This window comes from Galendromus occidentalis, unplaced genomic scaffold (genome assembly GCF_000255335.2).
Source record: "Galendromus occidentalis unplaced genomic scaffold, Mocc_1.1 scf7180000077484, whole genome shotgun sequence".
Lineage (NCBI taxonomy): Eukaryota > Metazoa > Arthropoda > Arachnida > Mesostigmata > Phytoseiidae > Galendromus > Galendromus occidentalis.
Window position 1 is genome coordinate 500,594 of NW_003805472.1, and position 21,733 is coordinate 522,326.

Here is a 21,733-nt window from a genome sequence, read left to right on the forward strand (position 1 = left end):
GTGAATGTAAGGAGTGTGTTGCTCGAGCGACGGCACAGGAGACCAGTTGTCAAGTGGTGAGTGCAACGTCAACTAGATCCCGACGTCAAGCGTGGAAGCCTTGTACGCGAGGATTCGGTTCGTTCCGGAACGACAGGGAGTCACGACTTGAACGGAACTCGTATCAGGAATCGGCTCAGATTCGTCTGGAAACACACGGTCGATTACGCATATGGATCAGGACGATTTTGAGGAGTCGCCGCACGGACTCCTGGAGTATTCGGCGCGCCTCTGACAGCTCTTTGTTGTTCAACGAGCAGACGACGCGATCAGCTGGAAGGGAAAGCGCTGTGTTCTATTCTCTGCGAATTCCTCGGAGAATACCGTGAAATACATAGGAGACTTCTGTAGCCTGAACCTCAGGGGCTGAAGACTCTAGTAAAGTCAGGCGAGGAGCCGCTGCTGTTGGGAAAATGGGTGAGTCGCTTTCAAAATCTCACTGTTCGGTATCGGTGCCGACTCAAACGCCCCTCGACTCCAGTAAACGCTTTGTATCCTCGGACGCTCCTCCTCGCTATCGGATATCTCGATCAGATATCAGATCAGGCGTCTGATGTGCTTCCCGTGGACTTTGGGGGTCTCCAGAAGGCTCAAAGTTTTTTTCCCTATCGGGTGCCGGCGCCCCACTATGGTGTCCCTCGTATCCAACATCGAGTGTTCTACAGCCGCGAGCGACTACGATCTCATAGCGAATGCACGTGACCATGTGCCTGGTCAACATTCCTCGAGCGTTCCGGAAATTCCGGAAGAAAACAGTGTTCACCTAGCGAAGGGAAGGGTCCCCTATCCTGCCTCAGCTTGCGAAGCTTTTGAACGTTTGCCATAGGCGCAATCCTTACTTCATCGAGTCGCTCTTGTTTCGGACGAATCAAACGAAGCCATTTCTGAGTCCCCAGGGCAGTATGGAATCGGGCGACCGGAAAATTCAAAACCTCCGGAGGTTTCGCTCGAGGGGAAGTGTCGCCTCAAATTCATCCTCCGAACGCTCGTCCGCTGGAAGAGGGGGGAGATTCGCGGAGAATATCCCAAAGAGTATCCGGTCAAATATCCGTTTTTCTCTCGCAGTGTCCACAGGTCATCTGTCATCAGGGAGGCTAAACCTGGCTCAGATCCGAGAAAGTTATGTCAGGGATATGTTGAACCTTCTCGATTCTGTTGGTGGAACGAAGTGCCTTATATGGGACGAGGAACTCACCAGTCCTGTGGCGACGGTTATCGAATATCACATCCTCAAGGTGAGGCTTCTGGAGAAGGTATCGGGGATCAATGAGATACAGGAAAAATAGATTCAGTCACCGCCCCGACTTACCTCGGTCGTTTCGGAATTTCCGGGGATGCCTCCCGTTCGGCGTCGGTATGTGGTACATATAATAAAATTATGTCGTACAAAAGGCACGTGGCGTTGTATACATGATCCAATCGTGTAAGATGGGGATGGAAATAGCGACCGTGGCGCAGAACGTCATCTTCATTCTTCGACCTCGGAGCAAGTACATGGACGTAGTCGCAGATTGCATCAAACAGTATGTATTGTGGGACCGTCGCCTCCACTTCTATGCCACAGTTTGTGGGCAAGACAGCGAGCCCCCTCTGACTGCGTCTCCCCAAATTGTGCAATCAACTTCCATTTGGAATTTGATCGTTTCGGGAGAGGTTTCACGATTGTTGTCTACTTCCAGTACTAAGAACGTGGATTTCCACATTTTCTTCGTACCGAGGGCTTCGTTCCCCTGTCAACAAAGACTCGAGAAACTCGGAGTTTTCGGCTCGGTCCAAATCCATCAGCTCCTCATCGAAGTTTTCCCCTTGGATCCAGATCTCATGTCGATGGACCTGGACGGTCTTTTCCGGGTGAGTTCGAATGGTTCGGGAGGGACTTCTGTCAATTCACTTATCTGGCACAAATCATATCGAATTAACATGAAACCGTGCAGGAGTGCTACGTCGATGGAGATACATCCCAGTTGCTAGCTGTGGCCCGAGCACTCAGCATGCTCCAGTCTCTTTTCGGGGTGATCCCGTACGTACGTGGGAAAGGCGTCCAGGCCCAACGTATTCTGGAGCTCATGGCTCGGCTAAGGTGAGATACCTGGCCCCAAGCGAGAGCCTTCACGTCGGAAGTTCTCCCTGAGCCCCGCTGGGAACAAAATGATCGGATCCTGAAGCGTTCCCTTGCAGGAAAGAGCTGTCCGGGAAAGAAAGTCCTCAAGTGGCCCAGATAGACACGTTGTTCTTGTTGGATAGGTCCGTGGATCTCCTCTCGCCGCTGGCAACCCAGCTCACGTATGAGGGTCTCCTCGATGAAATGTACGGTGAGTGACATTTTGACAGGCCTCCATTTCCTACCGCAACCGCCCACGGGACAGACCTTTGCTGAAAAAATCTCCTGGTGCCCTGCGCGCCATCTTGAGGTCGAAGCTGAGAGAGGAAGAGCGGATGTTTCCCGAACTCGACTAAAATTTATTCAGAATCTCTCATTCTATCGCGTTCTCTCGGTGGTATACGGATACACATCCTTTCATATCGTCAAGTGTTTCCCGTGTCTCCTGTCACAAGCATCGGAGTTCCGAGAGGATCGCAATATATTTCCCCCAATCATAATTCGGAATATCAAACAGTAGGTTGAATCATCCAAGGGGGCGAAAAACACCCAAAAACACAGTAGCACGATGCTGACGGAAATCCGCAGCATATCAATGATCTAGAGACTATAATAGAATCGCTCACTTCTGAACATTCATATCAAGGGTTGGCATGCGATTTGCCGTGACGAAGGAAGTTTGCAATATACCCACCAGGATTCACAATAGGTAACTTTGCCTTGAGTGTGCCTCTCAGATTCTCTCGTTGGGCGTTTTCGCTGAGCAGGTTCTTTCAGACGTGTCTTTCTTAAGCGTGGAGTTAGTCCGCGAGCTTTATACGGTGCTGCGAATATCACGTTCGATTGACCTATGGAAGTTCCGGCATCGGAACTACGACTCTTCCGTTCATCTAGTTTTCTGCCTATCGAGCGGCTCAGAGCCTCGACAGACGATGTGGAAGGTTTTGGTGAATGTATTATTATAATTAGTTATTAGGCTGCGTCACTGATCTGTGATAGGGGCCTAGGTGCGAGTGTTAAATCGAGATCTCAACTCCGACTCCCCCGAGGCTGGGCCCCAGGAATGCGGGGAGAAGAGTTCCCGAGAAAAGGGAAACGGGTGCTGCTGTCTTCGAAGTGCGGTTAGTCGATACTCGAAAGGATAGTGAGACGATTACGCTCAGTTTTCCCGACACGTTGTGAATTTCTCGGACAGGAATTCACGGATAGAAATCCACGGTGGACGTAGAATACGGGACGGAGCGTTTCCACGGACATTGTATACGGAAGTGCAGACGAAAAATTGGCCATCTGATACCGAGAAATTTCTCGAATTCAATCTCTCAGCTATCACTGGAGGAAGATATTATTGCTTCAAAAAAGCTCAAGAAGAAAAGACTCGTATGGGAAGGACATTGCAGATATGTATCGCAAAGCGGCTTAGCATCCGGCTGTTCAAATTGGGAACTAGTCCGTCGGGATGGGGCGAAACACTTCCGATCGGGAAGGAATTCAAAAACCTCCAAGTTTGAAATCGTTGTATATCGACAATCCGGAAGCTCTCGGAGCACCTGCATACCCGAAGGACTTCTCGAAGACCTCGTGTTCTGGACTCACGTATCTCCTATTCATTCGTTCTGTGTGATCTGTTCTCGAAGAAGTCCCCCGGAGATATCTCGCATCTAGCAATGACAGCAGCCGGCCTTATCCTATTTAACCAGCCGCCGGCCGCCCTGTCGTCCGGTGGGTCCAGCGGGTCGCGCGAATACGTTCTTGCCCGACCCAGACTTTGGATATAGCTGATCCATAAGGAAAGCCTCGTTGAGATCCTTGAGGTCGTCGAGCTCCAGCTTTCTCGCCAGAGGGATTTCGATCTTGTTCTGGATGTCGTTGATGAGCGGCGCCTTACACGAGGAATAAAGCATCTTCACTTTGATCGGGCACTTGACGGCAGGAATCGTGTAAATGAAGATCGTGGAAATCACCTGCGGTGGGAGAAACCCCGTGGAATGCCTCGCGTGACGAACATGGAACTTCTCAGAGAGTCGAACGTGACGGCCTGGCCGGAGAATAAGCTCATGCCGCGCGGTCGACTTCATTTCCTATTTGCACAGACTCACCCGTTGATTGTCGTGAATGTGCTTGAAGTTGAAGAGATGATAGCGTGGTTCGCCTTGCGGTACTCGGCCGCTGAGCTCATCGGCGGAATCGAGAAACGCCCGGTCGTGGACGATGATCTGCTCGCTTTGGATATCGATGCCGATTTGCAAGTAATTTATTTTGCCCTCCTTCAAACAGAAGAAGCCATCGATGGCGTCGTCGGATATCGGCAGCTCCAGACCCTTCAATGTCTGCTGCTTCGTGTCGATGCCAACCGAAGCAAAGCTTTCGTGAAGCCTAACCTGATCAACGAAACGATAGACGTTACCACTCGAAGCATGCTTCCGCTTTTGGGAAGTGATCGATGACATTCGGAAATGTTGTCATTAGACTAATGGCTCATACCTCGGCGAGCTCTCTTTCGGCATGGGTCATCGGAGGTGGAGCGTTTTCCGCTTTTAAATGTGCTTCGTATCCGGCCAAGGTCGCGTCCTCCTGGAAGATGGGAGCGGGGAAGAAATTAATCAAACGCACCTAGCGAGAAAGAATTCGCGAATGTCGACTTCTGCACATGCGGGATCGGTATTCGTCTTGACATGAGATAGGAACCTTCGATGTGGCGACGTATTCCGAATCGGTGACGAAAGCCTTCTTCATTGTGGCTTTCGTTGAAGCGTAGAGCATTTTCAGACGCACCGGTGAATTATCGGGCGAGTAACTTATGAGAAGCCATTCTCCTCGAGAGTCCAGACGGAAAATCAGGAAGCATGGCTGCTTCTCTTCCGTCAGCTGGGGCACATATCTGCAACAAGCCACGAGAGAGCAGAAAAGAAAGGTTAGTTTCTCGCTCCGGTACAATGCGAGGGACTGTGCCGCGTCAGATTCGCACATCTCATTTCTTCCGTTTTCTTCGATGACTTCTCCCAAAGATCAGCTGATGGCCACGAATTACCCATTCCAAAAAAGCGCGATGCAAGCGGGATTGGGAGATGGGAATGATCGAGTTTTCTGTTGAGCGACACGTCGAGCTCACGAATGAAATAATGGGAGCGCTATTCGCCGATTTTTGTGGACGAGAGGCACATCTGGAGATTCTTTCCGAAGTTACTCTCGATCTTCATCTCGTGCATCAGCTCTCGCGCTCAGCCCAGTCGTACGAGAACCTCATCTGGATCGGTGAACCATGGAGCTGGGATCCGCCGATCCGTCCCAATATTTGACGCGAGTACTCCAGAGAGTGGCTAGCATGACTCGTCCGGTGAAACAGAGAGTGAGAGAGACCCGACTGGCGGACGGAGAAAGTTGCTGTGTTGAAAGCCGAACGTTCCCTTGTTATAAACATCAAGACTGTCATGTGATGTCCCGTAGTGCAGAACCAAAGGTGGTCGTGTTGTCGGTCCATCTGCTCGACATTGTATACATTCATCATCGTGTGAATGCTCATATCATCGCACTCGACTCATGTCGAGCTATAGCTTCTGGCTGCCATTCGACTGCACGAGCGTTGAGCGTAACGAGCATTCTCGAGAGACCTCAACCTCACGCCGGCAAATCACTCTACGACTGCCCAGCAGGCTCTCAAGCAAACTCCAAATTATAATTCTGAACTTTCGAAACACGGGCTCCGATCGAGCTAATTCCTTGATCGGCCCATGAATACAATAACTGTGAGAGGAGTAGTCGTGACTAGCTCCCAGACTTCGGACGTTCCACTTGGAGTCATTCCTTGGAATTGAGGGTTTTCCCTGCCATCCCGGATGGAAGATGAATTCTCCCACGGACGGAACTCACTTTGAAAAGTCGCTCTTCCAGTCGCCCTGGATGTTGAGGCTATCAGCGAGGCTGAGCTGCTCGCTGTCAATGACCACTTTGAAAACACGACACTTCGAATCGCGGGCTTTGGCCATGAACTTAAGCAAGGCTTCGTTGGGAACGATGCCCGTCTGATGCGACATGGTCTCCGAATGAGGCGTTCCACTAAACAAGTGAGACCAGCGGAGGTAACTGTGTCACACGCTGGAGTCACTCTGCCGAAACTCCCTCCTCGAGACCGCTTCGTAGTGAAACTCTCCCTGTTCTGGTCGAGTGACTCTCGCAGGAAGACACACACCCTCACACAGCTGCTGCGGCGATGGTAACGGCGGCGGCAGCAGCAGTAAATGCCGACGACGACGGTGATGGGTACAAGGAAGAGAAACCTCACCCTCTCTCCTGATAAATCGCTGTCGGCTGCTCCGCGGCCCTCTCGGCGCGGAGTTACCCATTGTGTCCTCCCACTTTGTCACAGGGAGGCCTTTAAGCTGATCCCGCTGGCCGGCCCGTACGCTCACCCAATCAATCCGATGGTCGAGACCGCCTTCAATTCTCTCTAAGAACTCGATGTCCGAAATCGTATCAGCGACGTATGGGAGGCCCGACACTCCGATCAATTGGCACTAAACCGAATCGCCTCTCATCGCAGAGTGGCCTCAGCCATTCAGCATTGTACAACATAAGCACACTGGAGAGTGTAGAATCGACGACATCTGCCTCGAATGATTTGCGTACTGATTGAGCGGGAACTTGACCCACGATCCGTAAAATCTTGTCATTTTGCGACAATGTATGACAATATTCGCGTGCTGGGGACTTGTTCGAAGTGGAGGGATTGCTGGCTAGTCGAGGTATGCCGGATCGAGCAATTCGATTAGAGACTGCTTTTCCACCGCGTCGGGAAACCGAATTATAATAATTCGAGGATACTGAGAGAATGAAAGCTCCACGGTGTACCCTGATGACGTCCTTGCGATGGAGTTCTCGGAAGTGTTCCAATTCACACTGATGGACCACGATTCCGCTCCGGAGTATTCACGCGAGCTCGGCCAATGAAGAATATCGGACGCGACATAACCAAGATTTTTTGCTCGATCAGGGATCAAGGACAGCTTCATAAAGTTTCCCGCGGAGGTCATACCAGAAGAATTCCATGTCAAGACTCCCAATTCTTCGGAGAAGAAGCCGACTACTGTCATCTTCCAACTCAACTCCTCCGAGGATCTATACGTTGCACTTCGGGACAGGAACTTCAATACGGTCGGTTTTGACTCGCTCTAGGAGGCGATCTCGATTCGCAGGATACTAACGCAGCTCTTGACGAGGTTCCACGGGGCGCTGTTCCAGTAACGATTGTCGTCCTTGCCGGCAGGTGGGACCCGTTTTGAACCAGATGGCCAAGCAGTTGTCGAAACAATACGATGAGAGGCACGAGGCGAAGACGATATCAGCAATGAAAGATTTCGTGTCTCGCCTCCCGAAGATCCAGGAGACGAAACGCAGTCTGACGAAACGTACTGAATTTCGGCGATCTCAGCTCATGATATACGAGAGTGACAGCCTGTCGGAACTAGGGCTCACTTACAGGCGAATCGTTTTCAGATTGTACCCTGTCGGAATTGGTGCAGCAGCGGATATCGAATCCAGATTTCACAGAGGATCTCTACTGCGAGCAGGAGTTCCTGAGGGGGGAATATGGACCCGACCAAATTCATCCTCACATTGAAAACTGCATTGCATTAGGCAGGCCTCTACTCAGGGTGAGCTCAAACTCCCTTGTTCAATTATTATTGAACAGTGTTGTCGCGGGATTTCGGGGAGAGGTCACCGAAAATTTGGCCGTTACAGGTGATCCGTCTGATCTGCATGCACTCTCTGACCGCAAACGGATTCAAACCAAAACTCATGGAGCATTACAAGCGTGAAGTAGGTTCTCCTTATATATATATATATTGAAATTACTTCGATTGCAACCGTTCGTGTCTTTTAGGGGGAGTTCCCCTTCGGGCAGTCTGCCCCGAGTTGGCGAACCCGTGAACAGGGCTACCGCGACGGTCCCGCCTAAGCCTTCTGATATCGAGACTCCCCTCGCAGGTGGTCCATCAATACGGAATCGAAACTCTAACACTCCTCAAAAACCTCGAGAAGTGCGGTCTCTTGAAAACCTATGTCACTTCACAAAAAGGGTGAGAGATTTCGGTACCATAGAATCTTTGAGAGGGATCCGATTAAGGAATACGCTCCAGAGAGAAAATCCAGTTCGCGGCGAAATCAAATGAGATCCTCATCACGCTTGCAGGTATTCCATGATGCTGAAAACTCTGAGGCTCACCGTTGATAACGTGAACGACATGGAGCCGCAAGACCCGGCCTTCGTGCACCAGATGTACGCGCCTCTCAGTGTTCGTCTCTTGCAGTTCTACGGAACACCGGGTTGGCGGGCGATCACGGATATCCTCGAGGTATGTACATAGCGCAGCGATCACGCCTCTGACTGAGATCTACTCATCTACGTATACGAGTCCCGGAGCGCCGGAATCAGACATGGATCCTCTTGGATTTAGACTGCGGTACGCTCTTCCAGGTACTTCCCGGGGCAACGATTGAGGATTATCAGCATGCCGCTGCGACGAAACTTCAACGACGGAATTCGAGAGAGTCATTACAATCCGGTCATGGATCAGAAGATAAAAAGCTATGCCTGGTGGTGTTTATCGGAGGCTGTACCTTCGCCGAGATCACTGCGTTGAGGTGAGTGACCTTTCCGTCTCTGTCTGTGGTCGTCTCGCCTTAAAGGCCGGGCGTGTCGTGCCCTTTTACGGGTGCTGGGTCGGTTTCTAATTGTCTAAAAATGGTTCAATGCTCGTTCGAAGATCATTTCGCAAACCCGAGTGAGCCAGATGAAAGGCTTTTTCGATCCATAGCCAGAAACTGATTTTTCACATTTGAAATATATCTCGATTCCAGATGGCTATCGCAACAGGGAGATTGCTCGCTCGAGTTCGTTGTCTTGACTACGAGCATCATAAGCGGTGACAGATTCATCAAGACTCTCATGTAGAGATTCGGAGTCAACGACAGGATCTGGGAACTTGCTACGGTATACTAATGTGGGGCAGCGGGCTATCTACGGAGGCGATGAGGTCTGCTATAGAGGAGGGAGTTCTCCGAGGGGAACGGGTTATTTTTCGAAGCGATGGAAAGAATAAATTAAAAAAAGAGTTCACACTGGTCCTTTTTTGAGAAATGAATTGTCGCCATAAGACACCGCCAAGGAAGTTGCTCGGAGACGCTAAACTCCTGTCTATCAGATTGAAATCACGACGGAAGGGATTCGAGTCGAGGACAACAAGAAGTTATGCAGAATTGGGTTTATTTCATTTTGATATACATTGTATCGTATCTTCTCGAATTGATATACTCTGCTAAATCGGTTCGAATCGAAACTCCAATTTGTTGCTGTTCACTCTTTCCTAGATCGAACGATCGACCATTGTTCCGAACCTCTTCCTTTCTCCCTCACTCGCTTCCTTCCTTCCTCTCGTATCGGCGTAATTGTGACTCACGCCGACACCACGTTGTGCCTCTCGTATCCATTTTGTTTAAATACCTTCCGCGGTATGCGGCCGGCCACGGCGATTGACGATTCCATTCATTAACGTGTTCCCTGTACATGAGGGTTCGATACAACGCGTTGACGAGACTTCTGTTCATTAGCGAAATTCATCACAATGTCGTGGTCATCGTCGTTCGCGACTGAAAAGATTCTGTCTCGTTCTATGCAATGGGATCGAGCGACGAATGAAACCAAGTCAATCTCTCATCCTTTTTTCTCTCATCATCATCGTCGTCGTTGTCGCCGATGGGCAGATGTTGCGCAACTGCATGGGCTTGATGCAGGGGGACGCCCGGATGACGGACTCGCCAACTCTCCGGCGAGGCCACCACGGTAACATCGACGACTCCGATAGGTTGGAGTCCTAATAATTGTTTGCCTCCGCCATAACCTTTCAGATTATGCTCGTTTGGCGCGTTCTTTTCAATTGTAACCTAAACAATGCTCCGATTCGCTAAAATTGTCATTATGTTTCTCAGGCCACCAGTACAATAGGAGAATGATCTAGGCCAGCCACCGGAAAGAGAGGTCTTGAAAAATTCAAGACCCAAGAGAAAGAAGGTTTCCGGGCCGGAACTGTTAAGGATAAGGGGTGATTCGATATTCCATCCCGTAGAAATGAGGAAAAGCGAGCTTTGGCTACCAACTGTACGGGAAGGAGTTTCTGGAGATTTCTCGGCATTTTTGCGTGGATCAAAAGGTTCTCGGAATTCGTCTTGCCGGGAGGACCAGATGAAAAGTTTCCAACTAGAATTGTCTACACAGATCTGAAATCAAGTTTTCCTGCTCGCGGTCGTGCCGGGGATCGTATCCCTCGGGGACTGTGGGGAGGACTCGGATCCAAAAGTATCGTCAGAAAGAGAAGGAGGGCCTTTGATTAGGAACTGGGGTGTGTCGTCCTCTGAAGAACAACTCAGAAGGAGAGCTGTGTCTCCTTCCTCCGCTTGAAGATCCGTGAAAGATCTCCTATACCGAGTCCTTTAAAAAGACCTCGGCGCGCCTCCCGCAGCGCACATTCTTTGTTTCACTTGATGAAGTTTTCGTCTTCTTCGTCTGCTTCCCTTCATGATCAAGGCGATCATTTCCAGTTGAAACAGCTTCCGAGTGTAGGCATTCCCGTTCTGAGCAGAACCCTCCAACAGTATCGTATGACTTTCGACTGACGGATCTTACAGTAGCAGTCTTTGCTAGAAGTCGTCATTAGAAATCGATCTCTTGGTTTTCCGAATTGACTACAAAACTCATTTCTCTAATCCATAAATATCCAACGCCTATCGTCCGCTTCCCAGCTCCGGCTCGGTGGAACGGTTCAGTAACCCTGATCAAACACAGGAATACGGTCTCGATTCTTATCTGTTGAGAAGAAGATTCCGACACGAAACTGTACCGTGCTCTGGGGACTCCGGACGAATCGACGAACAGATGGTTCTCTGTTCCGTTTGATTTTTATTTACAATACTTTATACCGGATAGGGTTTAACTTGAGCTTTGTTCGAGTTTTCAACCTTCTTCTGCCGATTCATCCGACTCGAACTTCGGCAGATGATGAGCTTCCACTCGTAAGTTTTGCTTCGAGCAATTTCATACCTTCGTGTGCATGGTTGAGTACGGTAACGCATTATGAAGCGAAAAGAATCTTCTCCTTTCGATATTTTGCTTCGGGAATTAGGGTCGCTTGTCAGCACGAAGCTCATCGCAGTTCTCAGCCGGTCGTAATAACGTCAATTCAACAGGACGACCGGGCTTCCCGCGCGATCTTCGTCGACCGACCTCAGAATTTGGTTCGAGCCGTTCCTCCGGTACTCGTCGTAATTTGATTCATTTCCAAGAGCGCCCGCCTACCATTTTTTTCACCTTTTCTCAATTTGCTAAGAAACAACACATGATGACCCCTTGTCTGAACTGTCGCTCTGAACATTCACAACATTGATTCGTCCTATGAGCTGTGTGAAGATGTCCAACACACAATCGTTCTGCTTTGCTGATGCCTCCAAGAATACACCCTAAATAGAGATTTAGTATTAGCTTTCAGATCTCAGTCAGCCACAGAGTTTGGATTGAAATTATACAGGAAAGATCCCGGGCTACGATCCGAACGACAGGCTCGGCGCGACCCGATGCGTGGCCTACCTTCATGTAACGTGCGAGTTCGCGCCCTTCCTCGGGACTTACTACACGCTCATTTCGAAGGTCATTCTTGTTTCCAACTAGAACCACTGGAAGCTGCTTCACTCCTGTCTGGTCCAGAAGCTTCTGATAGATTTTCTTCACGACCTCGAAACTTTGTCTTGACGTGACCGAATAGACAAGAACATACCCATTGATGTCCATCGTGTAACCGGTAGGAAAAATAGAGTATTCATCCTGGAATACGGAAACGATGTTTGCTTCACCATTCTTCAGGAAATGATTGTCCCCCGACCAGGATAGATGCATGAATGATGTGAGTATTCAAAAGCTAGAGCCGAGGAGGAAGGTGGCGAGCCATTCTCGGAAGAAAACAGATTCTTGTCAGGAAAGCAGAATGTAACCATTACCCACCTGACCGGCCGTATCGATGATCTTCAATGAAACTTCCTTGCCGTCGGTTCTGAAGGTCTTCGTGAATGCTGGAAATTACATCATGGAGTCATCATCGGAGATAGACAATGAATGAGCTACCTATCGAGCTTTCAATGTGACACGCAAGGAAGAGGAGGGCGACTATCATTCATAACAATGTCAGGGTCGTCTCGGGAGACGACGTCAGATGATGGAGAGAATCATGGAGTGCGCCTGTCCTTGATACTTTTGAACAGACCGCTAACCCGAAATTATGGGAGGACATCTAGATCTAGACGATGGACTCGTATATCAAAACTCTCCGGTGGCTGTGAATTCGCGGTCATGCGATCGGGACTGGGTCTGCGAGTCCCCGACGAGTCTCCTCCCCGACGCCTGATTATTGAAAACTCGATCGTCGATTGGCTTGAACGAACGAGTCCAGTACGAGATCACAAAGGGAGAGATTCTCGGAACCGTTGCCAGCGATTATAGAGAAATCTCCCGATGATTCGCCGGGGAACGAATTCAGTCCTTTTTTTTCTCGCTTCCGAATCACGTTCGGCTCAGAGGATGCTCTTGGAGAAACAGCTACTGTCGTCACCAGACGACCTTCGAAACACAACTGTAGAGAGCTCGACCGAAATTATCGCAGACTCTACATAGATAGCTCTGTCTCGAACAACTCACTGTTTTCGATGGTGGGGTCGTACGAATCTACGAATTGGTTTTCTACGAACCGGATCGTCAGCGAGGATTTCCCTGGAACGGAAATTGGGAGACGATTAGAATATTGCACAGAATTCCTTGGGAGCCCTGCGAGAGAGCCCAGACGAAACGGAGGCGGGTAGATTGGCATCGACCGATCGGCATGTCGTCTTTTGGAGAAACTGTGTGATCTGGATCAGCTCAAATCAGGTGTTCATGGGTGCATCGTTTCGAAGCTGAGGTATCTCCCAATCGTCAATCAAAGTGTCCTCAGTATGCGAAAGTCGATACGAAAGTCGCATTTTGGCCGAAGCGAGTGCCCAAGGCCAGCGGGTCCCCACAACTATGGAGCGGCGTTGCTTCTACGCCGTGTATCTTGCCATAGAGTCATTTGTGAAGTTTTCCGTCGACAGTCATTTCGGTGGATTCCTCCAGCCATCCTGCGAGTGAGCAGATCCTACTGCAACAGACCGCGCTTCGTCGCCCGTGGAAACCCATAGGACGGAAAAATTCTCGTCGCTGGCCAAGACCGGTCTAGGTCGGAACAAGCCAGGCTATCAGCGTCACAGAGACGTGCATTTCGCGATTTAGAGATCTTGGATCGTTCCAACGAATTACACAGAAGCCGAGAATAGTGTGGCTGGCGGGGAATTCCGATGACGAAAGCAGTGCGTCATGAGCCGCCTCTTCGCGAGACTACCGGAACGTCCGCGATGATTAAAAATAGTACGTAGACCAGACACGTTCACCAGTCTTTGAGGTTGGAGGTGACGACACAGGGTCTAAAGAGGAACTTCTGAGTTAGACATTCCGCGCAGGGCCAGACGTCTGCAGCCCCTTTGCTCGAAGAGTATCCATTGAGGATATGGTCGCGCGGGTGTCCGACCGATTTCAGATGCGGGGACACAGAAGGATTGCATCGGAAAGGGTGTCTCATGCCGATCGTCACCCGGAAAGACTTCATGCAGCGGCGCATGGCGACTGACATCGTCGCGAGAGAACGAATAGACCGCCACCTTGACAGACCGACTCCAAGGGTCTTATGATTGGATAAAGCTGGAGTGTAGTCCATGAAAAAAATTAATCGCAGTGCCGGTATCTCACTCAACCTGCATAGATCATCTCCCATCCAATGGACAGTTGACGAAACTTTGATTCGAATCATTTTTAACTGATGGCGGAATTCCACGATCAATGATGAGCGTTTTTCAGTCGAGTGCACGTGATGGTCAGAAGGGTGGACTATTCCCAAAGTTATGGAACCATGACGTGCAGTGACGCAATCTCGACCCTTCCGTTGGTCCGGTACAACCACGGAGTCAATCGCTGCAAACCGAATATCATGCTGATCGCTGTCGCTGGCGTGGAAGAATATATGTAGGTTAAAATGTACGAGTGGACGCAGCTCAAAATCTCTTGGAATTATCACATTCCTCAGCCAAGATTGGCAAGGATTAGTTGGATGATGTCTGCAGCCAGACAGTCAGCTCAGCTTCAGGGCATTTCACAGCGTCTGACTGAACAATTCCACTCCAAGACTGAGCAATCGAATCGTTACTTGGAACTAGAATTCCTGAATGGATCCAGAGTTCGCAGTTTTTTCATTCCGGACATCGATAAAGGTTTCGAATGTGGGCAGAAAACTCAGAGAATGCCGACGTTGGCCGCGGAACTCAGCTCATGTGGCAGAGTTCCGTTCCCCAGGATCGATTCAATCTGATCCGACAACCTAACTCCTCAAGATTCGAATTTTTAGTACTAGCGCGTCGGAGAGAGAGTCAACAACGGGACTCGAAGCCGGACCTGACATCTGCTCGCCACGTTCGAGAACCCTTTGCGCCGAAGGCTCCGAAGATTCGTCCCAGCACCTGCCGCACCCTCTCGCTCGGAGACGAGTCGACCACGTGTTCGCCCGGATGCCAAAGGCGCAGGCTGCTCAGCGCGGCATTCACCGGAGTTCGCAAACACGTCGTAAAATCCATATCGCAGGCATCCAAAGCAGCGGCTAAATGAAGTGCGCAGTGATTCGATGGCGAGCCCAGTGCTTTGGAGGCTGTTCGTTCATCTATCCATTTATCCATCCCTTCATCCTTTCGCTTCGATGTCGTCTGACGGTGCTTTGGAAAGGGCACGCCAGACAATTGAGTAAACGTGCCTCGGAGCCTGGACTGCGCATCAGACGGACGTCAGCAGCCAGTGGCGGGAATTCTTTGGCCGCCACAACAGCAGCGGCTCAGACGCACGGAGGGACGGACGGACGCACCGACCGACCACAGACAGAGCAAACACACACACACCGCCGTCTGCTGCCGTGGAAGAGCAAGCGACCGACAAATAGACAGCAGCGGCCCCGCCGCCACCACATGGACGCATCGACGGACCCAACGACTCGCACGAGACACACATGGTCGCTCGGTCGTCGGCAGGCCCGTTCGTTCCCTCGCTCGTTCGAACGAAAGGACAGCGCGGTGACGACGGCATGGCATGGATGGCAGTCTTCGCGCCGGCCGCCATGCTGGAGACGAATAAGACATTGCCGGAGCGAGCCCTCGTCGTCGTGGTCCCCTCGGGTCGTTCGTTTGGCGCTCCGACCTGAGCAAGGCTGTCAGTCAGAGCGAGCGAGTGAGCGAACGAGCGGCTGAGAGGCAAGAGACCGTCGACCGCTAGCCCGCTCACTGAACGGCTGACGATGCCGCTTCGCAGGAGCTAACTGCGCAAAAAGCGCTATTGCGCGCCCTTTCGATGATCCAACGGCGCCGGCAGCGGGGCTGTCTGGCGCGGCAGGTAGCTCTCCGTCCGTTCGATTGAGAATGCCACCACTTATGACGCATTAGCTTGATTGACGCATCTACGGCCAATGGATGGGCGTCGCATAACAGAGAGGAAATCTCTGTTCGATGCATAAAGGCGTGAAGGTTAGGGGGTGACTCATTCGGCAGGGTCCCGTGATCGCCGCCAAGTAAATGCTTTCCTCTGGATTCCATCCACGCCGATGAAATCGGGGGCTGGGATGTAAGTGATGCAGTCAATACAGCGAATTATTGTCCGAGTCACGCGTATGACGGACAGGTAGGTAGAGGTCGCAGGAACGAGCAGGAGCGGGAGTTGGAGCTGGTGACGAGTGACGGGGAATCGAACGCAGACAGTCACAGTCACAGCTGACCACAGCGATTTCGAGGAGGAACGAAAGGTTAATGTGGGAGTATCTCACTACCGAGCGAGCTCGGCGAAACTTACCGACACTCCGGTAGCCCATGATGGCGACCTTACGGTTTACGGCAGGCATCTTAGGTGGTGATATGATGCGAGCAGCACAATCAGTGACTGTTTTGTTGTTGTTGTTGTTGTGGTGGTTGTTGTTGTTGTTGTTGCTGCTATTTGCACTAGCAGCAGCGGCAGCAGCTACGGCAGCAGCAGCGGCAGCAGGAGGCACCACCACCACCACTGAGAATGCTTGGCTCGACGGAGGAGACTCGGTCGTCAACGTCGAAATCATGCAAAGCTCTGCTTGGGATATCTCTCGGTGATGATTATGACGATATGGAGGATAAGATATCAAAAGCGCTCCAGCAGCAACAACAACAATATTGACACTCGCAATTCTCAATATCGGTCGTCGTCTTGTTATTATTTTCTTCAGTCTCCGTTGCCGTCGGTGTTGTTGAGATTCTTGACGTAAACGTCTGGAATTCGTTCAATCGATCTGGTGGGCTTCCCGTCTGTCGGTAGGTCGTCCGAGTGTCCACCGTGTCTTAGCACGATTCACGACAGCGCCTCTGACGCAGATTCGACAGCAGCTGACTATGAGCGCCAACGTCGATGTAGTCCGGATCCGACGAGGCGAGATCGGCGGCGACCTAGGCGGGGAATCCCGTGCACGAGGTCCAGCACGACACCAGGAATTCCGATGGAATCCCGCGAAGTTTCTCGCTCAAAACACGCACCTCGCACACTTTCCGGCTGGCACCACGCACGTTGGCACGCCCGAACACACGCCAGACCACCACGAGCACACTCACAACAACAACACCATCAGCAGGAATGGAACACTTGCCACACCGCAGGGCTCCGCGATGTGCTGCACTCTCTCCGTCAACTCCGTTTCTGCTTTTGACGTGTTGGGATGTACCGGACCTGGCACGGGGCTCGCACGCCGTGCTCTCCGCACGATCGTACGAACGGCCAAGGTACCGTACAATCGTACGTATGTCGGGGCACCGCACAGCCGTGCGTATGTGAAGTCTCTGGGAAATCCCTTGCAAATAGAACGAGAGTGGTGGGATTGAACAAAAATGGAATCTGTTTGTGGGAGAGGGAAGAGCGGAGATACTCTCGAGCCGATGATCTTTGCTGACAGTTCGAGCGAGGCCGGGCTGTTGCTCCTCCTCTCCACGGTTGAATATCGCTTGTCAGATGTTGAAGCATCATCGACGTTCACGTACGATGACGCAGGGCCTAATCTTCAGAAGATTTCCGCCAAGCTGGAATCTCGCGTTCCGGCGGATGCACGACAAAACCGAGCGAGGAAGGTCTGGGACTTTTGTAGTATCTCGGACCTTCAAGCGCAAAAGAAATAAATGTTTCGAATGGTAATTTCCCTCCTTCCCCCCTTCCCTCGACGGAGTCTCGAAGGCAGGTCTGAAGTCTACCCGCTCTAATTGCCCACTCTCTCGTGAGGCCCGGGCCGTTGGACGCCTCGCTCGAAGTGAGGAATGCGAACTATGGGCGAATACGACCACATCGACATGAATAGAACGATTCCCTTCGGTACTCAATCGAGATCCACCTCCCACAAGAGTTTCTGTGGATCCAACCAGATCGGGGATGTTTCAGAGGTGCTTCCGATAGCCAGAACTCACTCCGTTCATATGCCCCGCGGGCCGCAAGCTGAGCATGCCTGATCGAGACTTACATGAGAGGACCTGGATTTTCGAGCTTAGCAGAACTTGGGGCACGCCTCCCGATCACGTTGCCTCGATTCGGACTGATTGTTTAGAATTTGATCATTCTCTCGACCTAAAATTTTACGCAGATTCACGTGCCACGCGCCTACACTCATGTGGGGTTGAGTCTTGACAGCCATAGGGGAATGCATCTCTGCGGCAAGCATTCTGGGGCTTGGAATCGGTCACGGAATCCCGTTTTCCCGTTTCATAAACCGCGAAATCAGTCGCGGCTAACTCCGAGACCGTGTCGCGGCCGTTGAAAGATCACGGCGTGAATTTCGGAGTTTCATTCATACCGGGGCGACATTTTCGAACTCCCCAATTCGTCGATTCGTTCACTCCGAAAAAATCACGGATTCCGTCGCGGACCGATATACCGCGACAGATTCGGAGCCCATCATTGATGACCAAATTTCGCACTAAGCGATGAACTCCGAGAACGCCGCGCCCCGGCGTGAGTTCCCTCGACGACGTTCAGTGACTCGGAGAGGCTGCCCGTTCAACAGGTTGTTTTCTCCACGGCTTCCATTGAATTTGTGCGTCAGCAGGATGCCTGAACGTTATAGCATTGCTTCTGATATGGACTCAGATCGCATGGGCTCATATGGGATCAATCGTAAGTGAGACCTACATGCTAGCGCGCGATGCCTCTTTCACGAGGTGATCATTCTCGCCACCTCAGCAGACGAATATTTGTAAACACGACATTGGTATTGTGGCGGCGACAGCAGAGGAGGCAATACTCACCGAAAGGTATGCATGGATCGATAAGCTAAGCTTCATCGCATTTATAAGAGCTGCTTCTCATGACGCAACCCCGATGACGCGGGCGTAGCATTCCATTCGAATACACTCTCTGGAGATCCCACGCGAGGCAATATCGAGCCCATCGTTAAACTGATATTGCTCGTTCTCGGTCCGGTAGAGCCCTGTGCCTGAGCCCGCTCAGCCGAGGAAACTGGAGATGTCTGCGGCATATACCAAGGGCCGTACCTACCCCGACCTCGACGACGTTGCCCCAGACTCTGCGGATCAGTGTTGTATTGACGTCTGCGATGCGGTAAAGCCCGATTTCCCTTTTGATATCAATATGTCATGGAGTAGATTTGACGAGAAAACTTCCGAATCCCCCGTGCTGAAGGAAGAAAAAGATGGAGAGAGTCGAGAAAGATCGTTATTTTGTCTATCGGACGCAACATATGTATTTAGGTGCGTCAACTGCCCTTGGGGAGTGGGGCATCGAATGAAGTCAATCCTTGCTGATCGTGAGTTGGCTCCTACTAATATATTCACCCTCCCACAGAGCAACTGGCGTTCCACATTCAACAAAGTAAGTGTCTCGGCTCATCCTGGAAGCGGCAGCAGCGACCTGTTCTGAACACCGTGCTCATGTATATTTTTCACTTCTTCAGTACGACACCAACCGGGATGGAATCGTGGAAATCGAACACTTGAAGAAACTATGGCAGGAGCAATCGGGTCTGCTCGTGCACGATTTCCCGACCCCGGTCCTAGACGAGATTCTCGAGAGGTTCGTCGATCTAGAATCGGTATCCCCTGAGCGGTAGCCCATTCCTTCCGATCAGAAATTCACTCGCCGTCTGACGCCGTGGTAAAACGATACAGGTGTGACTGGGATGCTGATGGAAGGATAGATTTCGAGGATTTCGAGAGGATGATGCGAACCGCCGTGGCCTACAAAAACTACCCCCGGTTCTGCACACTGGTCAAATTTGCTGCGTCCACTGTGGTGAGTTCATGACTCGTGAATACGAAGAGACTTCGCAAATGATCAGAGCTGATCATCACTTCGGATTACAGGTCGCGACGAATCGGCGTGCAACGTTCGTCAGGTCTTACATCGAGGAATATTCTTGTATGCCACCGCCATTCTTCATTTTATTGGTCTCTTTGGTTCAGGTGCGTGAATCCCAATAAGCGAGGGCATCTGTGGAACATTTGTGATCCGCAACGGCCAGTGAGGACTAACGTCGCATCATTGAAATTTTTTGTCGATATAGTTCGAACGAGTCGCCCGAGTGAGGAATGGCTTGACAGCCGCATCGGGATCAGGCGGCACCTCCCGAGTAAATTGAATAAGCTCCGTGTGTTTTTTCACAGATCGCAATATTCATCTACTATTGCGTAGAATTGGGGGAGTGGTCTGCAGATGGGCCCACACCTATCAGCTCGCCCCTAATTTACACTCCATACAGGAGATATGAAGTTTGGCGATTCCTCACGTATCAGTTCATACATATAGGGTGAGTTTTCCTTCCAGCGGTTTCATGGCGACATCATCTGCTCGATCGCCCTCATGGAGCTTCCTGCGGACTTTTCTGACTTATGAAGAATTCGTTTGCGGGGAGTCTCAAGCGAACTTGCATCCGTTCCAGGATTTACCACATACTCTTCAACATTCTAATGCAGCTCATGTTAGGAATACCTCTCGAAATGGTTCACAAGTGGTATCGTGTGGGAATCGTTTACTTCATGGGCGTTATAGCAGGTGAGTGCTGTATAATTGTGTGCCCATATCTTCTTCATTAATGATATCCCTCTCTGCTCCTCGATCCTAATGGAAGTATAATCCCGCGCAGGATCGTTAGGGTCGTCCCTCAGTGATCCGAGAACACTTCTGGCAGGAGCTTCCGGTGGAGTCTACGCACTCATCGCCGCGCACTTAGCGACGGTGATCCTGGTACGGTAGCGATGGCTCTGCTCGAATTATTTTCTCGCTGCTCAATTATTTCTCTCATGAATAAGCTAAAAATCCCTGACGCCTTGCAGAACTACTCGGAAATGGAGTTCGGCTGGTTGCGGCTCGCTATCCTGACTGTTTTCGGCGTCACAGATTTTTCTGTTGCCGTCTACGAGCGTTACTCACGAGGCCCGGGACGGAATCCAATTTCTTACAGCGCGCATTTGGCAGGGGCCTTCGTCGGACTCTCGCTCGGAGTCGTCGTCTTACGGAATTTGGTCGTCAGGAAAACCGAGCGCATCTTGAGAATTATCTCGTTCATTTTCTGTCTGGTTTTTTTCGGCCTAGCCGTCGGTGTGAACGTTTTCGCCACAGGATACTACCCGGAGCCCAGGAAAGATTCTTGAACAAAAACGGGAAGAGCGTTTCCCCTATCGAAGATTTCCTGACAGATCCGTTTCAGAAAGGCACGGCAGTTTCATATGACGAAGATTCATTGAGCCCTCGGATGATTGAACAAGTATATTTATTCCCCCGAATCGCTTTCATATTCGGGAACGTAGATCCCGCTGCGTAGTCTACGCCTCCATATTACCTCGAATCTCTATCTGAGCTCTCACGCGCGACAATGGGCGATTGTAAACTTCTAGTGAGATATTCCCACCGCAGAATAAACTCAGACTAGTTGGATTGAGCGCAAGCTCCGCCACGCGAGCTCGAGAACCAAGCTTGTACAAGAATCCGCTGAGTATGCTGAGTTATCTAAGAAAGTCACCTGGTCATCATTTCGAAGTTAGGCATGGGGATGTTGAAGCTCGAGTTCTATATCAATGGATCCGAGGCAGCGTATAGGGATCGAATAGTTTCTCTCACGAGATCTGCATTCAGTGATCAGGCATCGGCGCGGAACATCCCTGGCATCGCTCTCAGAGGAGGCAGGGGCCGAATATATGCTCGGCTTCGATGAAGTGCGTCTCAATGAAAATAATTTTAATCAATATCGAGGCCGCATTCTACCTTCTTCCAATCATCTCAATCTTAGAGATATGTACTATTGGTGCCGACAATAGGATTTGATTGTGTTCATGTCGATAGAAGAGACATCGACAAGACTTCCCGCCTCCATGGATGGAATTAGATATCTCGAGAAATATTTGACGCTGACTATGATCTGTCAGCGAGAGGTGATT

General features: G+C 50.8%; 4 protein-coding genes across 4 annotated transcripts; 2 read left to right on the top strand and 2 right to left on the bottom strand.

The window, feature by feature from the left end:
- The first annotated feature begins 434 nt into the window (after positions 1-434).
- Positions 435-9,252, top strand: LOC100906999 (vacuolar protein sorting-associated protein 33A). The gene is made up of 14 exons (XM_003745455.1): positions 435-456; positions 1,105-1,274; positions 1,432-1,562; positions 1,719-1,890; positions 1,974-2,119; positions 2,218-2,351; positions 7,131-7,291; positions 7,404-7,545; positions 7,634-7,791; positions 7,880-7,957; positions 8,126-8,217; positions 8,331-8,493; positions 8,616-8,782; positions 8,999-9,252. The coding sequence occupies exons 1-14, from the start codon at positions 453-455 to the stop codon at positions 9,090-9,092; spliced, it is 1,812 nt and encodes a 603-aa protein (XP_003745503.1). The 5' UTR covers positions 435-452; the 3' UTR covers positions 9,093-9,252.
- On the bottom strand, positions 2,594-6,296 carry LOC100897408 (twinfilin-2-A). Its single transcript, XM_003745474.2, has 5 exons — positions 6,011-6,296; positions 4,829-5,021; positions 4,625-4,714; positions 4,240-4,521; positions 2,594-4,104 (listed from the first exon to the last, which is right to left on the bottom strand). The coding sequence occupies exons 1-5, from the start codon at positions 6,172-6,174 to the stop codon at positions 3,829-3,831; spliced, it is 1,005 nt and encodes a 334-aa protein (XP_003745522.1). The 5' UTR covers positions 6,175-6,296; the 3' UTR covers positions 2,594-3,828.
- Positions 9,253-10,897: 1,645 nt separating the features above from the next.
- On the bottom strand, positions 10,898-17,155 carry Rheb (Ras homolog enriched in brain). The gene is made up of 5 exons (XM_003745603.2): positions 16,134-17,155; positions 12,879-12,950; positions 12,189-12,256; positions 11,778-12,011; positions 10,898-11,650 (listed from the first exon to the last, which is right to left on the bottom strand). Exons 1-5 carry the CDS (start codon positions 16,390-16,392, stop codon positions 11,516-11,518), a joined length of 768 nt encoding a protein of 255 aa, XP_003745651.1. The 5' UTR covers positions 16,393-17,155; the 3' UTR covers positions 10,898-11,515.
- A 1,592-nt stretch (positions 17,156-18,747) lies between these two features.
- Positions 18,748-21,252, top strand: LOC100907955 (rhomboid-related protein 2). Its single transcript, XM_003745462.2, has 9 exons — positions 18,748-18,902; positions 19,146-19,172; positions 19,255-19,373; positions 19,469-19,592; positions 19,664-19,762; positions 19,964-20,106; positions 20,239-20,351; positions 20,443-20,543; positions 20,633-21,252. The coding sequence occupies exons 1-9, from the start codon at positions 18,807-18,809 to the stop codon at positions 20,948-20,950; spliced, it is 1,140 nt and encodes a 379-aa protein (XP_003745510.1). The 5' UTR covers positions 18,748-18,806; the 3' UTR covers positions 20,951-21,252.
- Positions 21,253-21,733: the final 481 nt, after the last annotated feature.

Bases quoted from the DNA above. Each gene is read 5' to 3' on its own strand.
- LOC100906999 (XM_003745455.1), top strand. The intron at 2,352-7,130 runs GTGAGTGACATT...TTGCTCGATCAG, and splicing joins TCTCCTCGATGAAATGTACG to GGATCAAGGACAGCTTCATA. The intron at 8,783-8,998 runs GTGAGTGACCTT...TCTCGATTCCAG, and splicing joins GCCGAGATCACTGCGTTGAG to ATGGCTATCGCAACAGGGAG.
- LOC100897408 (XM_003745474.2), bottom strand. From the start codon at position 6,174: ATGTCGCATCAGACGGGCATCGTTCCCAACGAAGCCTTGCTTAAGTTC. The intron at 5,022-6,010 runs GTGAGTTCCGTC...GGCTTGTTGCAG, and splicing joins TGGAAGAGCGACTTTTCAAA to ATATGTGCCCCAGCTGACGG. The intron at 4,105-4,239 runs GTGAGTCTGTGC...CTCCCACCGCAG, and splicing joins ACATTCACGACAATCAACGG to GTGATTTCCACGATCTTCAT.
- Rheb (XM_003745603.2), bottom strand. From the start codon at position 16,392: ATGATTTCGACGTTGACGACCGAGTCTCCTCCGTCGAGCCAAGCATTC. The intron at 12,951-16,133 runs GTAAGTTTCGCC...TTTCCGTTCCAG, and splicing joins CATGGGCTACCGGAGTGTCG to GGAAATCCTCGCTGACGATC. The intron at 12,012-12,188 runs GTGGGTAATGGT...TCCGTATTCCAG, and splicing joins TCATCGATACGGCCGGTCAG to GATGAATACTCTATTTTTCC.
- LOC100907955 (XM_003745462.2), top strand. From the start codon at position 18,807: ATGTCTGCGGCATATACCAAGGGCCGTACCTACCCCGACCTCGACGAC. The intron at 18,903-19,145 runs GTAAAGCCCGAT...ACCCTCCCACAG, and splicing joins GTATTGACGTCTGCGATGCG to AGCAACTGGCGTTCCACATT. The intron at 19,374-19,468 runs GTTCGTCGATCT...AAAACGATACAG, and splicing joins CTAGACGAGATTCTCGAGAG to GTGTGACTGGGATGCTGATG.